Source organism: Nannospalax galili, unplaced genomic scaffold (assembly GCF_000622305.1).
Source record: "Nannospalax galili isolate Female #2095 unplaced genomic scaffold, S.galili_v1.0 scaffold582, whole genome shotgun sequence".
Taxonomy (NCBI): domain Eukaryota; kingdom Metazoa; phylum Chordata; class Mammalia; order Rodentia; family Spalacidae; genus Nannospalax; species Nannospalax galili.
The window spans coordinates 2170920-2189641 of record NW_008349130.1 but is presented as its reverse complement, the minus strand read 5'-3'; the positions used below and the strand labels follow the sequence as shown (position 1 = coordinate 2189641).

General features: G+C 40.0%; 1 protein-coding gene across 17 annotated transcripts in view; it reads right to left on the bottom strand.

Annotated features, from left to right (window-relative positions):
• Dst (dystonin) overlaps nucleotides 1–18722 on the bottom strand; it is a 489235-nt gene that overhangs the window by 148870 nt on the left and 321643 nt on the right. For 11 of the 17 annotated variants that reach the window (XM_029570107.1, XM_029570103.1, XM_029570105.1 and 8 more), the window contains 4 exons: nucleotides 9822–9950; nucleotides 7529–7617; nucleotides 6493–6622; nucleotides 19–5457 (listed from right to left, as the gene is read on the bottom strand). In XM_029570107.1, the coding sequence (XP_029425967.1) occupies nucleotides 19–5457; nucleotides 6493–6622; nucleotides 7529–7617; nucleotides 9822–9950 (5787 nt within the window). Of the gene's footprint in view, nucleotides 1–18; nucleotides 5458–6492; nucleotides 6623–7528; nucleotides 7618–9821; nucleotides 9951–10061; nucleotides 12961–13351; nucleotides 16061–18722 lie in introns of those variants that run through there. The other 6 variants (XM_029570111.1, XM_029570112.1, XM_008846518.3 and 3 more) reach the window with 2 other exon arrangements.

The window sequence follows — 18722 nt, the reverse complement described above, 5'->3', positions numbered from 1 at the left end:
TGCCATATAAAAACTTACTTTTTCTTTTGAGATATCATCAGAAGCCACCTTTTTTGACCCAGAAATACATTCAGAATGATTTGGAAGGTCACTGCACAGCTCCTGGATCGACTCATGTCTTGGCAGTGATGATACGTGCTCAGTAGCACTTTCTAGCCCCATTTCCTTTACAGTCTGTAGGTTCAGGGAACAGCCATTTCCTTCTTTGCTTTTAAGATCACCACAGGTGTATGACTTCTCTTCCAGCATCTCAGAAGCACACACCTTTTGATTTGATGCTCCAGTCTGTTCTCTTTCTTTTGAATGCCCATCAGAAAGCAGCTTGTAGAGCACACTTTCAAGTTGTGGAAGTAATTCTGATGGAATGCCCTTTTCCTCTAGATCAAACTCCACCTGAGTTAATTCCTTCATCAACTCGAATGTGCCTGTGATTTCCTGGTTATGCTGACTCTGCCTCAGTATATCAGGAAGGTCAATCTTATGATTTGCAATACAGAAAGGCTCACCTTTGCTCTCTGCGACGAGTTCTGACGAGTTATTCATGGGGGAAACTCCAGGACTATCATTGGTTTTAGAGTCACTAGACATACTACATACTTCATTTGGCAACTGGGATAAGATAACCCTTTGAATCAAGTTCCGAATTATAATTTTGGTGTCTGTATAAGCTGAAGGGTCTCCCACCTCTTTAAGAGTCCCATGACCTTCTTCCAATCTGCTTTTCAAGATACCCTTGACATCTACAAATCCCTGAGATGATTCTGGAACCTGAACTTCTTTTTCATGGGGTCTTGAAGACAAGGCTTGTTCTTTGTCTGGCTGTCTCTCAATGTTTTCTTTCTTACTGTTAATTTCTAACAGTGAGAAACTCATATCCAAAGTATTGTCAGAGGTATTTTTTACTCCATTTGTACAGAGCTTTGACTGCAAACAATCAGTATTTTCCCCATGGTCCTCCACATTTTGAACAAGTGAGACGGAAACTGTGGTCCTTTCTGGGGCGAACTGCTGAACTTCTGTTTTTCCTTCAGAGACACTTTCTGTGGTACAAAGGCTATGCTGGAGACTGTCACCTGGAGGCCAGTCTTCTTCAGGGGGAGCTGTTTTCTCTTCTGCATTATTCGTTCTTAACCATAAATCTTCTTTCATGGAAGGGGCAGCTATCAGAGCATGGCTTGGGACATTTTCATTTGCTTCCAGGATATCTGCTTTTATGTTTTTAGCACAATGTTTTAAAAAAGTAAACAGGTCACAGTCTTTCTCTGGTTCTTCGGTGAAGGGACCTTCCGCTTCACTGCTGTGTACCCCAGGGGATGCAATGTCTGAAGTCAAGTCAACAACAGTCACTTTGGAAGTTGAGGTGTCAAATATTTCTGCAAGATTCTCAAACTGAACAGGACTTTTCCTACTCATTGCTTGTACACTTTTTGGTTCATCTCTTAGAGTTACAGTCACTTTTTCTAGGCTATCTTTCTGGTTAAGTTCCCTGCTGTTGATCTGTGGGATTGGAAACTGATTCTTAACCAAACTGAGGCTCTCCGTTGTACCTTCATTTGGTAAAAGGCTGAGGTGTGGTTTTTCTTCTTTAGGACTGTCTAACAACCTTTCTCCCTTACCTGAGGCCATTTTCTGAATGGATGCTTCACCTCCTATTAGAGCATTATTTCTGGCATCTCTTCCTTTAACTGGACCTCTTCCTTTTCTTTCGTTATCTCTGTCACTTACAGAGGCTGTGGGTAACAACTGGCTGTCCTCAGAAGGCACTCCTATATGATCAGTTTCAGAATGACTGATTTTATTAAAAGATGAGAAGATTTTCGACGATACATTCTCAAGATACTTGCCTTCAGCTTTCAGAGAGTCTGCAGCTTCTGGCCCTGGAACCAAAGGGACCTTTGTGACAATTATATCACTTTCTAGTTCAGAAGTCAAACTGACATTATTAGGCAAAATGCCTTCTGAGCCCAAGTCCTTTTTGGAATCAGTGTCTTTGGTATTAGGCAGTGACACATCTTTAGTTGTCACATGACTAGGTAGGCTTACGTCATTTCTTCCAAGAGCTTCAGTTCTAAGTTCTGAAAGGTTGCTTCTGTCAGTAACTAAGCTACTCTGACTAGTCGATTCTAGCTGTAAAACATTTACACTGTGCTGTTTTTCTACGGGACTGTAGCTGTGTGTTTTACCCAAGAGGCTCACTTTATTGATGGTCTGATTTTCATCACTGTTTTCCTTTACAGTGGTGGCATACACCTGGGTATCTTCATCTTTATCTGGGCTCCTGAGCTTTCCAGTCTCATCTCCTACTCCTTGTTCGTCTCCTCCATAGCCATCATCATCACTGCTGTAGTCACTAGGACAGTCGCCATCATTCTCATCATCTAGATTGTTACTGTCACACACATACCTGTAACTTTCTCTACTTTGCATGGATTCTAAATGATCAGTATCAGATCGAATTTCCTGTCCAGTTTCATACTCTTCTTTTCTTCCTTTCCAACAATCATCAGGTTTTAATAAAGTACCGGAGCTCTCTCTCCTTCCTGTAATCTCATCATCGGTCAATGAGTCAGACTCATCACTCTCTAGGTCACTTGCAGTTTCCTTTTCAGATACAAATCCTGCTGACTGTTCATTCACCTGGTCTGAGCTCCCTGAACATAACTGTTCCTTGTTACCAGAATGGAATTCAGCTTTCTCGGTACCTTCAAGAAATTCTTGAAGATGTGCTTTGCTGTTTACACTTAAGCTGTCAACTATTCCTCCTTGGGGAAACATAGAATTCTTCTCCTTTGAAACATCATAAAAAACATCCACAGGAGGAGGGGTCCCATCATTTTCCTCCTGCAATGTGTCACAGTCCTCAGGTTGCAAACAATCATGGTCATCACCTTGAAGAATCAAAGAGTCATGGTCATCCTCTTCAAACAAGGGGGTATCATAAAAATCATCACCACTCTCACTGTCTGTTCCCATGTCACTCTGCTGGTCATCCAGCAGTGATGTCTCATAGTCCCCAGCACTGATGGCTTCTTCATGTGATAGTACACCACCAACAGATGCACTGGTATTATCTGAACCATCCCCTGGGTTCATGGTGTGTAAGTATTTTTCTACTTCAGACCTGCTTTGTCTGCCTTCAAGTGTTTGCTTAGCAACTGTATGAGTATTTTCAAGCTTACAGAAAGCATCTGACATGTATTTATCATTGTGATACTGTACTTGAGGATTACTGCTACCAATATTTAAAGAATTTTGTTCACAGTGTTCTCCCTGAAAACTGACGTTAATAGCTGCTATTCCCAGATACTGGTCCTGAAATGTTTCTTTTGTTCTTTGATCTGCTGATATGCTCTGGTCACTGACTGACAATGCAGAGGCTTCACATTTATACCCAATGTTCTGTGGGGTATGGCTATCATTAAAATTTCCCTGATAGTGCCTCATCTCATCATGACTTAATAGGGCACTAAGACTCGGGGAATAGTCAAAGACAGATGGGTCCTTATGCACAGCATCTTCAATCTCATCCTCACTTGAATCGTAGAGTCTACCAGCTTTTGATGTCAAAAAATTACTCGCAAATTCTTTACTGCTACATTCATCTGGATATTCCTTTGCTTCAAGTTGACTTTGATTTTCACAGATTTTATGCATGTTTTCAGAATCATGTCTGAGCATGCTACCTTCTGCAAGTTCAATCTGTGGTGAATGTGACACAGGTGTGGGGACCCACATGCTAGATGAAATGCTGGCTTCATCAACAACTGCTGCTGACTTTCCTAGGTTTTCAGACTGGTACAACACACTGCTGCTACCAGTTCTCATTTCACAAAGCTCTTCCTTTAGAGCACACTTTCTATTTTCAACAATCTCTTTATGTTCAGGTTCTCCACAAGGATATTTATCAAAACCAGTTGGTGAAGTGAAACATTCTTTCTCTTTACTTGTAGCATAATTGAGAAAGATATCAGAGTAGCTTGAGACAGCAAGACTTTCTTTTATGGGTATTTCCTCTCCAAATTCTGCACCACAGCTTTCCAGCAGCATGCTAACAGCCTCATCCAAGTCTCCATCATAGAGCAAGAGTCTCTGCCCCGTGTTTGCATCCATGTAGCTATTCACCATCAAATAAGAGAGGAATAAGTTCTTAGTTTGTTCTAAATTCTGAGTTGCTGCTGGCTCTTCACCATCAAAGCCATCCTCTTCCTGCCTATAATCATGAACTGTAGATGGATGGAATTTACAAAAAGAGAGCCATCTTTTGGCATTTTTACAAGCTTCTAGATCTCCTAAGTCTGGCATTTTGTCTGGTAGTGTTATATTTTTTAAAATGGACACTGTATTATTATCTATAATTCCTAGCTGATTAGCAACATCCAAGCCAATGACTTGAGAACTTTCTGGGATATAAAGAGCAGCAATTTTCTGCCGTCCATTCAGAATTTTGTAGGCTAATTCATTTGTAATCAACTCTTGTTGCAAGGAAGAAGACGTGGGGAATATTTCGCCAGAGTGGGGCCAAAGGAGCCCAACATAGCCTCGCTGAGCCTCCAAAACCAGAAGAGCACTGCTGGATGTTATCAAGTCACATTGCACCGCTTCATCTACTGTTAGGCGCTTAGCAGGGTTTGAGTGCATGATCCCACCAGTCTGAACCTGGTATGTGAGGATAGCATTTGCAGTGTCTCTGTCGATCATTCCCTCTGCTGTGGCTTCTTCAACAGTCATTTTCTGACCAGAGTTACCACTTATCAGACCTCCAGACAGAAGCTGCGCACCTAACAACCTGAACATGGTTTCACGGTCTATGAGACCTTCATGAGCTGCTCTTAAAATGCTTATGCTCCTTCCACATTTCAGTGTTATTCGGCCCCCTTCCTGTGGCCTCACAGGTAGAAGCCACATCCCAGTGTTTTCCTGCAAAATGCTTCTTTGGACCATATCAATTAAAGACACCTTCTCAGAAGTACACGGGTCTATAAGATCTTTGCACATGTTTTGCCTTTCCAGGACTTTAGAAAACAATGCTGAAGAAAGTAAATTCTGTTGGAAAGCCTTTTGCAGGGTCAGCTGTTCACCTGTGGCTGGGACAACCAGAAAGCCTGTGGAAAGCAGCATCTCCAGAACTCTAATGGCCATGGACTCTGCTATCATGCCTTGAGCCAGAGCATCCAGGACAGGAACTGAGGTCGACGACACAGTAGAAATAATCTCCTTAGCTTTATTTAGTTCTTGCAGTTGGCAAAGAATTTGTTCATCAATGAGGCCACAACTCTCAGCATCTTTGAGGTCAAAACACTTTCTTAATTCTGGTGAAATTAAGCCAGAAATTATTAGCTGTGTCTCTAGCAACCTGATTCCTGTGTCATAGTCAATGAGGCCTCTTAAAACTGCCTGATAGACGGAAAGGACTTCTCCAGTTGTCTGATCAATGGTGCCTGAGATGACTTTATCCAGCTGTGGAAAAATACAAAAATCTCAGGTCAGTCTGATATTCACAGCAGTATCATGGAACTTAGGTGTTTTTGTTTTTTAATAATGCACTTAATCATAAAAATCCTCTACTTACCAAGATGCAGAAATGCTGTGAATGTTAGGCAGCTCAAATGCACAAGTGATCTATGTCAGTGATCTATTCAACAGCACAGGATGTGATAAAAGCTTTGAAAACAACATGCATCTGTGAATTGAAAACTTAATACCGTGTTTGCTAACAAGGTTAGTGAAGACACAACAGGAGTGGGTGCTGACAGTGAGAAAACAGAACATGTATCTAGAAGGCACATCATGCTTCCTGCATTTGGGTGAGAACAGAGTCTAGTGAAATGAAAGAGAGGATCGGACCCCATGCTATTGATGTTTACAGCATACAAACTTCTTTTTGTAAGGATACTCAAAAACCAAGGAACCGGAAAAATTGTTACATACCCCCAAAACATGACAAACTATTGACAGTATTCCTGGGAGTAATGGAATTAAATATAATGAACACTTTGAATACTGAACATTGTGTTGAGCATATTAATATGAACCAGACAAATTTTAAGTAATTTTGGTTCTATATTAAGAAGACATGAGGGCATCTGCATTTCAACATATGGCCTGCCATCACTCAAAAAACACTCATGGATGTCTCTGGAAATGAAACTCCATAAACCTGTCAATGTTAACTTCAGAGATGACCCACAAGCCCTTTTATAACACCATATCTTATAATCAAATAGCTAACAGTAAAAGAATGGCTTTTGAAAAGAAGAGTTAGAAAATGAATGCATCTTCTTTCACCATGCAAGGCAGAGATTAAGAGGCCATAGAAACTGATGTGTAAGACCCCATTTAATAAACAACACTGAAATCTCAGAACATTCAAATTAATTCCATCCATTTTTCCACATATGGAAGTTGAGGTAACTTACTAATGACATGTATTTTTATAGTCATGCAATAACATCAGGCTTCCTGAAGTGGCTTCACGTTCAAGAGTAACATTACCTTCTCTACCTTGACATCTCCAGAGGGTTGTGATTCTTGTAGCTGTTTCAGAGATTCACTGAATAATAAGTATCCTTCTTGAAGACTTTTCGCTTGTTTTTCCAGTTCACTTCTTTCTTCATCTGTCAGTCTAAAATATCCACAAAGTATGACGAGATTAATCATAGCCTTCAAGTGTAAAAAGTCTGTATTAGGTTCAGTGTCACTGTTACCTGATCTTAAAATATAGGCTGACCTAGACATTTCTAAGGCCTTGAAATGACTGTATATGAAAATAAGGGTGCCTTGAAATATCTAGAAGTCTTTCACTTGTCCAAGAAACGTATAAGAAAAGGTCAAACAAATCTGTTAGTGCCTCTTCAACATAAAAATTTCCAGAATAACTTGTTATCTGATAAAGGAAAGATCCTGTTTTCAGTCCCAACAATGAAAAGAGCCAGTTTCTTCAGCTAAAACTTATTTAAACTAAAGGCTGAATAAAAAAGAAATCTACAAACCCAATTCTCCAGTGTATGACACAAAATTATTCTGGGACAAACCTAAAGAGGACAAGCTAAAACAGACGACAAGGCTGAATGCCTTCCTTGTCTGAATCACTGGTTGAAATATACGCAGGGACTTGTGAAAAGTGGAATTTATGTCTATGCACAACCATATAAATGTATGTATATTAATATTAGCAAAGAAAACAAAGAGTCTGTTTATATAATTCTTCCAAAAGGTCATTTCAAGAGTAACATTTTGAATCAAAATTGGATTTGGAGTCTTGCTATGATGACTCACTAATTCTAATCTCTAGCCACTCTGAGCCTGTTTTCTGTAATTTCAGCTTTATCAGTAATAAATGAACATAAGTAAATTTAGATGTGTGATGACTAGAAGCATCAAATTGCTAAGTTTGTACTCATTAAGGAAACTGTGATGTGTGTATTTAATTTTTAAAATACTAATGAAAATTTACCACCTTCTGCCTTACTGAATGCTTTTAAAAATTTGTCCTTACACTGAATGAAAAGACTGATAAAAATCAACATACTTGTCTCCATGTTTAGCCAAGAAAAGCTGGATAGCTTGAAGTGATTCAGAGAGCTGTTCCTTCTTGGTTGATATTTCTTTACTAGAAATCTGTAAGGTGAGAATGCACATTCAAATTCTATTCACAAAAGGAGTAAAAAATAGTAATCTAAAAGAATAGCATGTTTTAATCAAGACCAAAATGGCAGGTATGCCTTCTGGGTGACAGAAATCAATAACCTATCGGTTATGAGCAGTCTCCTCTCGAAGCCTGCATAGGAAGACAACTTTACTTAGAATGTACAGTAAGAAGTCAGTGTCCTCTGTTCAAAATGCTACCATTTTCAGATATGGGCCTTGCATCTGTCCCAACCTAATCATGAGTTAGGTGACCCCGATACTGGATGGCCAGAGGCTGAGCACCGGCCCAAAGTCAGCCTTGTATATCCTAGTACTCAAAGTATGTGACTGTGGAGCACTACGTCCAAAGAGTGCCTTCTTCCCCTAGCACCTAAATACAATGTCCCTTCTGAAAGGGTTAGATGAAGTATTACTCAGCAGGCTTGTAGGTCAAGAAGAAATAATTTCTAACCCTAGGCTGCTCCATTGCAGAGGTCATCTGTGTCAACCAGAGAAATAAAATCGATCAATTTGGGGAAAAGCAAGAAGCTAACACTTTCTCCTAATCCCTTCAATTGCCTACATTTTTCCCTCAAAAAAATTTACATTCTTGGTAATAAGCAAAACAAGAGGAAATATGGGGTCAATGAAAAGATGCCCGTATCTTAGTCAATTTAAGTATTTTGCATGGTCATAAGTAATCATGGGACCAAATGGGATTTTTGAGGACTCACTATATGCACATTGAATTATTTTTTTTTCTTTAAGAAAGATAGATCAAGTGCTCTGGTGGAATTACAGGTAAGGCCATGATCTGCAATAAAAAGTGTGTATGTGTACTAGGTCTAAATCTTACTAATGTCTGGAGAATTTGAAATGATATAATGTGAAGATATAGGGGTTTATGATTCATGTTTCTGAAAAGAAACTTGTTTTCCCAAGAAATCTTAGGTGCCTGTTTTAGCTGCTTATCTATTTTATTGAGAAAAAAGGCTTGGAGGAAGCTATCTTAAATATCTGTAGCAAATTACCCTGAAAGTTTTTGGTTTAAAATATGCCAGATGCAAATGCTTTCAGAATTCTCATTTCTTCCATATTGTATTATATATACTATGTATGACTAGGAGCTAATACAGCTCTATTTCTAATGAATAATACTTCAAATATATACTCAGTATCTCTTCAAAAGAAAATTCCAAATCAAATATATTTGGCCTTGTATCAAAGGCAAGATTAGGCAAGACACTGAAGTCTTCCCTTATTTAATCATACAAACTGTGTCTATTTCAACGGACTGTACGTGATTATTAAGGTAGAGCTAGAAGAGAGTTGGAATACTGCGATTAAATTAGAAGTTTCGAAGTGTCAGGCAAGGGCAGGAGCTAGCCTCCTGTGCAAAAGTATTCCTTACGTAAAAGTTTCTCTGGCTGACAATTTTCCAGGCATGATGACACATGCCTGCAATCCCAGCTCTTGGGAAGTGGAGGCCCAAGAATGAAGCCTCCATCAACTTCCCTACAGGAGACCCTGTCCCTGGAAACCAAACTAACCACAACAAAAATGAAATAAAACCCAGCAGGAATCCCTATGATCAATAACAGCACCACTAGAACTTATACTTTAATCTCCATGTCTTGTGGGCTTGAAAGGGTATACTGTGTCATTCAACTAAAGCTAAGTAGTGAGGTTAAGAAGAGAGCCCCCGGGACTAAAAAGTTCACTCGAATATGTAGGGATATAGAATTTCCAGTGGTTGGGCTAGAATGATTTCCTTATGAAACAGAAAAAAACCTAGGGAAGAACTACTGACTACTTACTATCCTAGCTGGTGTTTTCCTTATTCTTGAAACATGTTTAAATCTGTAAAAATGAGACATGTGTCTTCATGATGTGGAGGACATGGAGGACTGGTCAGCAGTTCCCATCACACTAATCAGGGGCTGATCCAAGTACACCAGGAAAAGTCATGGAACCTCCTGGCTCACTAACTATTCAGGTTTTGGAGTCACATTTCCTTTTCCAGCATATCCTAACCATGATTCCTTCGGCAAGCTACCTAACACCTAACCTGTAAGATCTTCATAGACTGTAAACCTGGGGCAAATTAAGGCAAAGATGTAAACATTGTGCTTGCGGACTGTATCAACTCAGCACCTTCTACCCAGTTAGTATGAAGCTGGGACCTCAGTGAGTACCTGTTGCTTAGAGAAGAGAGATTTCTCAGCTTTCTCTCCATCTCTCAATGTCTTGCTGATATTTGATACCCATTTTTGCAATTCTTTAGCTTTTTCAACATGCTGTTTCTTTTCCTCTTCCAGTGACTTCTGACAGGTATGATTGGTAAAAAAACAAACAAAAAAAAAATTCCAGTAAATAACCAAGCTACTAAGCTGACCAATCCTCCGAGAATAAGAATGCAGAAATGTTTTCCTCATCATCTACACAGGTTACTGAGGCATTTTATTCATTCACTTAATCACGTTTAACCATGTCACACAGCAGTGTACTTCCAAAATGTTTATGGTAGTGAGAATGCTTTGAGAAAACATTCTTCAGTCATTGGTCTGACCACCCAGCTGCTCCAGGAACATGACAAATAGGCGAACCCAACTTTATTCATGAGGAACTAGCAGATTTTTGAATTGCTGCCTTTGCATTAGCATTACAATCGTGACTGTCTTGACAGAAAGGTATCAGACAAGAGAGAGTCTCTGAAGGAACAGTGAAGGAACAGTGAAGGAACAGAGTGACTACATGCAGATGAAAAATCCTTAGCGAGGAGAAACTTTCCCCCTCCTCCAACACGCAGTGCAGTTAATGTTTGATTTGAATTCTAAAAACCTCAACTAAAATAAGAGATTACAATAAACATTTTGCTATATAAGGAACATTACTGCATACAGGAAAACTTGGAACATTTTTGCTTCAGAAGCAATCTCTCTTGTTGCTGCCTCATAGAAGTGGAATGAATTTACATCTTTTTCTTTGATCCCAGGGTGCTCTGTGAGGTGCTCTTTCGAAAGGCATAATGTGTCCTTTAATAAATGGGAGTGCCAGCACCAGGCTGTATCTACGCAGCAAAAGGCCTCTGAAGGAGCTCTCAAGACAGGAGGCTGTGAACTAAGTTCATCAGCTTACCCCACATTCTAGGCAAAACCCATTCATTTTAGTGAGGTAAGATTTAAAAAAAAAACCTATCTTCAGAACTAAATGGAACTATTAAAAAGGCAGTACATATTTTGTTATTTACAATTTAAAAATTATCATCTCTTCTGAGCAGGAATCTATCTCTAGCCCACAAGAAAAAAAAAAAAACTGGTGCTTCAAGTTAGTGACACAACTTAGTGCACTTTTAGTCAAATATCATTGCTTTAAGCAGATAGCATGAACCAGTCAGCGCTGCCCCCTTGCATGCAATTGCTTAAACTTGTCCTACTGGGAGGAATAGTAGAGGCTGGAGATTCCTGTCGTCAAGGGTTCAGATACTTCTAACAGTTTAAGTCCTGTGTGGAAATCAAAATCAGCTTTTTCTAAGGCTTCTTTATATGTTAATTTTCTTTTGGTCCGGGGACATATTATGTTCCTGACATATGACTTTTGGTCTTTGAGTCTGGTGGCAATGAGGACATCTATGGCACCTATCTGCAGAGCCTCTTCTATTGACAACCTGGAGTGAGCCTCTGGCTCTATCAGCCCTCCTGTCAGGTACTGAAATTCCAGGCACCGCATACCCATTTCTTTACTTATGATATTTGCATTCACAGCTTCCATCACTGACATCGTTCTATTAATGACAGGATGGCTAATCCCTGTGATGACTAATTCACACTGGCGCAGCTGCTGGGCAAAGCCCTCATCCACCAGGCCTCTATGCAAAGCCTCGGCCACCCTGTATTTTTTACCAGTTAGGGGATCAATTATCCCCCCAGTACTGACTTGGGCTTCGAGGCATCTGAGGGCAGTAATCCTATCAACCAAATTTCTACGGGAGGCTTTCAGTAAGGAGATCCTTTCCCCACTAGCTGTCAGCCAATAGCCAGCAATGGGACTATGCAAATCCTTCTTCGGAATTACCCGGCTCAGCAAGAAGTCAGCAAGTTCTGTCAGTGTGATGAGGCCTTCCTGATATTTTTTGACTGAGGTTTTGTCAAGTGTTCCCTGCTCTACAGCCTCACTAATATTGAACTGCAAGCCAGTTTTAGTATCAGTCAGCATGTGAGAAGGATGCCCATAAGCGTCAAAAAATGTGACTTCCCTCCATTGATACTGCTGTCCTGAAAGTTCAAGATAAACACTTTTGTCGATTAGGTTTCTCTGGAGAGCCTCATATGCTGTCAGTTCTGCTCCTGTATTAGTATCTACCACAGAAATTTTATGAGTTTTCTCTATGTTGAGATTGGATATGTCCCTCTCCCCAAATGGCAACAGAAGGCACTGGCAATCTACATCAAACACACACATCTGGAGTAATTCTGCATAATAAAATGCCTGCTTGTTGTTGGGATTAGGAAAAACTCTTGTGTTGCTGGATGGCTCGTGCAAAAACTGTAAGATGGCATTATTTAGCAAGCCCTGCTTCACAGCGACTTCTGGAGGAACACGGATACCTCTCACGGGGTCAATGACACCCCCACTGGCAATCTGGGCTTCCAAGATATGTTTACCTTTCTTTCTGTCAAGCATTCTGTTTTCCATGGCTTGAAACACTGACAGTGTCTTAGAAGAATGTGAATACCCCAAAGCTGCCTTCTCTGCCTCAAGGAGCCTATTTCTGAACTCAGGATCAACAATGCCTTTAAGAACTGCATCTTCCACACAGTACTTCTGACCTGAAATAGGGTCAATCATAAAACCTGTCGCAGCCTGAGCTTCTAAAAAGACTAAAGCCATCATTTTGTCTATTAAGATTTTCTTAGCTGCTGAAGCAAATGAAATTTTCTCTTTTGAAGAGTCTAGATAAAGCCCTGCAATTGAGGTGGCTTTTGTCAAAAATTTGCTAAGAGTTTTCTGAACTTCTTCAACCGTCTTCAGACCAAGTCGCAGTTGCTCAACTGTTTTCATGTCCAGAAGCTTGGCTTCAACAAGCTGCCTGGCAGTCACAGTGTGCCTGAGGCCCTGGAATTGAAATTCATCATCCCTAACAGAGCATGCGTGATTAAGATCAAGGTTCTGGGAAGTCTCTGGTTCTAAGCTTTTCTTAAGGAAATCTCTCTTGAGTCCACCAGATGCTCTGCACCCTTCGAACATCCATTCGTCAGCACTGGGAACTGGTTTCTTTTCTTGTTTTAATGTTGTGACTTCTGTATGCATATCATATTGCTTGTCCTTAGCTATCTGTAATAGGAATGTTTAACATGTTAAAAGTCATCTAAAGAACATTATGCCATGTTACCCAATATCCTCAACCCAAACAAAATTCCTTGAGTCACGAATATAATTGAAGAATTTAAAACTGAGGGCAGGGGATAATAATACTTTGAGAAACTTAGTTTTAACAATTAAATACGTTAAAGTCATTTGTTGAAAAAGATTACGATATTTGGCTACAGAATAGTAGTGACAATTTATAATAAAATGTAGGTAAATCACTAGAAAATTGCCGCAGTATTTCCCTCTAAGAACTATAAAAAGCCAAACATTCAAACTTGTTTAAAACGTAGTCTTGGAGAGGAAAGAAGCAGGAAGAAACTTAACATCATGTAGTTAATATGGTCTCAAAGAATACCTCTAAGGGTGTCAAGAGTTTCACCAACTCCATCTCGAGTTTGTCATCTTGGTACCTAAGAGGTGGCCTGGAATTGTGTAGGGCTTGGTCTCTTATCTTCTCTATTTCTGTTAACCTTGTAATAGGGTTTTTCTCGTCAAAAGTTATTTGTAATTCAGTGCTTGTTTGAGAGAAGTACTCAGAGTAGCACTGCTGGCTTTTCTCCTTCTCCAGCAGAGCCTCAGGCTGCTGGAACTGAACTTCTTTTGGCACTTGCTCAACAACCCTATGCTGCCATTTTTCCTCCAGCTGCTGTGGCTCTTGAGTCCATCTCAACAGTGGAGACCTGGCCTTTGGGAGAAGGTGCCCTGAGTTTCTATAGCTCTCTCCAGGGCGATGGCACTCTTTGCCTGCCGTATCAAAATCTGGTGTGAAGGTACGATCTTCAATTGTGCTCTTTTTTTGGATTTCACACTGAAGCAAAACTAACTGATGCTCATGCTCTTTCATCTGTTGATCCATTTTTTGCTTCAGGTTTTCAACCTCACGTTTCTGGGCTATCAGCTCAGCCTCAAGTTTCTGACACTTTTGATAATGGTTTGCTTCAACATGCCGTCCCTCTTGCATCTGCTCACGGTACCGCTGAAGTTGCTGCTCAAGCTCTCTAATATTTGTTTCCCAAAGCTTAGCATTCTCTTGAGCTCTGCAGTTCTCTCTCTGAAGAGATACAAAGTCATGCTTAATGCCCGAAATATCGTTTTCAGTGATGACCTTGGACTCCATTAATTTTTCCATCTTTTTCCGGAACTCATCTGCCGAACGTTTGAATTTGTCAGACTCCTCCTGAAGCAGGACCATCTTTCTGTGGGTCATCTGTTCTTCTATGGTCTTTAAGTGTAGTTCATCTTGCACCTTTTTCAGCCTGCTATTCAACTCTTGCACCTGAGCTTGCTGTAGTTGAGCTTTCTGCTCCTCCCGTCGCTTCTCCTCTTTGGAGGCACTGAGCTCAGCGTTCAGGCTTCTAACTTCCTTCTCGGTATTCTGGATGATAATGTTCTGTTGGTCACACTTGTGCTTAAATTCACTTACTAAGTTTTGGCTTTTGGCTAGATCATCTTCTAGGTTTTTAATTTTTCTCTGGAAATCCTGCTCTGTTTTGGTCTGTTTATGCAAGTGTTCATTTGTATTGCGTAACTGATCTTTAAAACCATCTGCCTGAATTTTCAGCACCTCACATCTCTGCTGGATGGCTTGTTTCTCTAGAACTATACTCTGGGATTCAGCCTGAATTCGCTGCATCATTAATTTGGTTTCATTGTTCTGCCTCGTGAGCTCATCCACCCTTTGTTTGAGCATTTCTGCACACTCGTTGCTTTTCTCCAGCTCTTCATTGAGCTTTTGGATTTTAGCATTATTTTCTTTCTCGGCTTTAATATTCTGAAGCAGCTGCGCATGGCTCTTCTCAAACTCTTCTTTCAGATGATCCGATTTCCTCTGACACAGTTGTCTTCTTTCATTTGAGAGTTCCTTCTCATCCTGGAGAGAATGCACTCGGGAGTTTAACTGCTGAATGTTCTTCTCAGCGAGTGCATGCGCCCTAGTGACTCTGTCGACTTCTCTTTGTAATTTCCCTTTCTCGTGATGGAGGGATTCTAATTCTAACTGATAACTGTGCTTTATTTTCTTGAGATCATTAGCTTCTTGCATGACCTCTTCAGCTTTGTCTGTTGTCTGGTTCAGCTGCCTACTGAGTTCTCTAAGCTGCTGGGAATACCCTTCCTGGACCTGTTCCTTCCTCTCCAGCTCCAACTTAAGGCATTTTAGTACACTATTCGTTTCATCGAGTCTGTCTTTTAGGAGCCGAGCCTTTTCCTCCGACGATGTCTTCTCAAGCTGGAGGGCGTTAAGCTCATACTTAAGGTCTCGCATCTCTTTCTCAGCCTTTCTGTTGGCCACAGTTAGTTCATCTACCTGCTGTCTAAGCTCTTCTTTTTGTTTGTCATGCTCTTGCTGAGGACTGTCTATGGCCGTACTTGATGTGGCCTGTGCATTTTCTCGACAGGAATACTGGATTTCGGTTATTCTTCTTCTTGCTTCCAATTCAATTTGTTGCTTTTCCTTCAGCTGTTTCTCCGCCACCTGCTTCTGAAAGGCCAGGTCTCTCTCCATCTGTTTTACCAGCTTCAGGAGTTCCTCCTCACTGTCCCTCTTTCGTTTCAGCTCTTCCATCAACTTGTGTTTCTGTTGTTCTAAATCATTAAGACTTGAATCTTTCCTTTTAAGATGATCTTCCAGTGTTCTCCTGGTGAAGGTGTTTTCTTCTAACTGATTTCGGAAGTTCCGGAGGTTTTCTTCCACGGCAGCTCTTCTGGCTTCCGCCTCCGAGGTGAGCTGCTTTACTCGCTCCAGCTCCCTCTCTGCAGCTTCCTTCTCCCTCACGCTCGTCTCGAGCTCCCTGCGATACTGCCTGGCCTCACTCTCTGCCCTGATCTTCTGCAGAGCAATGTCTTCCACGTTCCTCTGCTGCTTTCTCAATTCATGTTCTGCAGCCTCCTTGACCTTGGGAAGCTCCTCCTCTACCCGGGACTTCTGCTTCTTTAGTTCGGCTACCATTGTTTCCAATTCACTGATCTTTCCTGTAAGTTTGCTGTTTTCAGCCATTGTTGCTTTCTGACGCTGAAGCAGATCTGAATACGCCCCATGTTCAGAACTCTCCTTAGACCTTTTCATCTACAAGAAACATCATGAAAGGGTCAAACCTGCTCAGCTGAAATGGATTGTACAGCATCTGAGGCAGTGCTCCCAAGACCAAGAGACCGCACATGCAGAACAAGCCCTGTAGCCGCCACCTGCGCCTGTGTCTTCAGAGGAAGCATGAGAAAGTCAGCAGGGCAAGTTTCCCAAAGAATCTAGTTTTGCCCCCAAGAAACGATCCTACAGAACATGCAGCAGAGCCCAAAGTTCCACAGATGAGGAATTTAAACTTTGCTCAGGATGATATTCATTCTGCTCCTGCACAAAATTTAATCCTGTAGAATCTAACAGCATTTAGTTTTCAATAGCTGGCTGAATGGAAATTTAAAGTGATAATTACAGTTCCATGTTTTATGACAAAGAAAAGAACCTGAGAACAAAGAACTAAATTCAGAAATAACACTTAACATGGGAAAGGAGAAAAGTGATATAAAATCTTGAATTTCTGAATCGTATCTATGCCGGACATGGAATGACAATTATAATGATCAGAATTGCTAATGCAAAGGCAGCTCTTGTCCTTGATGGATTTAGAGATGTGATTCAAATACTCAGACTTTGCTATTGCTGTGAGTGGCATGTCTCATATGAAATTCATTTTGACAAGTACTTTTAAAACCCCATAAATACAAAGGTATTTGTGAAATATAAATGCTTTAAAAACATACTTAGGGATTCATTGCCAATTTATCAAATAAATATAAGAAAACCTTTTTACAGCTGGGAGGAGTCCACACTGACTGAGGAACTAAATGACTAGGATTAGTTTACCAACATACTTAAATTCTCTTCATTAACATCATTATGTTGTTAGCTTTGTATCAACTTAAAATAGAGAAAAACAAAAATTGTTTTATATAGCTGATTTGTTTTCATTGGTACACAAGGCAAATTTCAAGAATTTAATTCATAACTAACCATGTATCTTCTTTTTCATTCTCTAATTTCTTGATGTCCGGTAATTTTTGGATGAAAATTTCAGTTGTTTTCTTTATTAGTCTAGATATTTGTTATATGAATTCACATAGAAACAAACATCACAACTGCTATGCTCAATGCTGTGTTTTCTTCAATTTTATATCAGAGTCAACTCTTAGTAACACTAAAGGATTCTGTCTATGATATTATGTTTTCACAGACACACACATCTGTAATCTCAGAACTCTGAGGTAGGAGCATTGTGAATTCCAAGGCCAGCCTGGGCTACACAGAGTGATGCTGTCTCAAAAAACAAAACTAAGCCAAGCGTGGTGGTACATGCCTTTAATCCCAACACTTGGGAGGCAGAGGCAGGCAGATCGCTGTAAGTTCAAGGCCAGCCTGGTCTACATAGTGAGTTCAGGTCAGCTGGGACTACAGTGAGACTCTGTCTCAAAAAGACAAAAAAAAAAAAAAAAAAAAAACCCGAAACCAAAACAAAACAAAAAACCTGGCAGGCCGTGGTGGTTCACACTTTTGATTCCAGCATTACAGAGGCAAAGGCAGGAGGATCTCTGTAAGTTTGAAACCAGCCTGGTCTACACAGTGAGTTCCAGGCCAACCAAGGCTACATAGTAAGACCCTGCCTCGAAAATAAATAATTAACCCAAAACAAACAAGAACAACAAAATTTAAAAGTTCTTTCTAAGGGGGATTTGGCAGTTACTTATCAAACCTTACTTTTAGATCTATTGCAAGAAGTCTTGAATCTTTTTCTCTTGGTCAGACTGCGCTTTCCTCAAACCAAATAATAACAGTAACAACAATCTGTTGCTGAGTTTTCAGTATCTCAATTAGAGTCATCTTAGTGGTTTATGAATACTTCCAAGCTGTCTGGTTAACTACGAAATTTTTCACATAATAAAATTTACTTCAAATAATTCACATCAATTACTGATTTTGTTATCCTGTAGAAATCAAACTTATTCACATACAAATAACTTCCTCAAAAGGTTCCTCTAGTTTTTATGCCATGGGAAAATACCTAATAGAGATTGGTCTCAACAAAGGCTACAGAATCTTCACCATCTAACACAACTATAAACCAATATTTTACATTTCTATAGCCAATTTGATTACTTCTGAAATCAATTTTCATCTATCTTTGATTTTATGTTTATTATGAAAAATTCTTCACTCAAGGCAAAGTTTGGCCTGTGGATATTCAAGACTCATTTCAGAAATGTTATGCTTTTGAGTCTAAAAATTTGACCTAAGTACCTTTTATAGAGCATTCCACTAATATGATTCTTAAGTGAGGGCTTTTTAATTTTAAATTGTAGTCTTTGCTATGTGTCTTTCAAAATTGTTTTTAAAATTTTTTAATTCACTATAAATCTTTGGTGTTTCAGAAATGATTTGCATTTGAGTCTTTTAAAATATTTTTGTTTTGGGGCTGGAAAGATGGCTCAGTAGTTAAGAGTACTGACTGTTCTTGCAGAGGACCAAGGTTCAGTACTCAGCAGCCACATGGTGGCTAACAACCAGTAACTCAGTTCCAGGAAATCTGATGCCCTCTTCTTGCCTCCATGGGTATTGAATGTATGTGGTGTACTTACATACATGCAGGCAAAAAACTCAAACACATAAAGTAAAAATAGCAAAAAAAATATTGAAAATGTTTCTATCAATGTCTACCTTACTGCAGAAATTGAGCTAA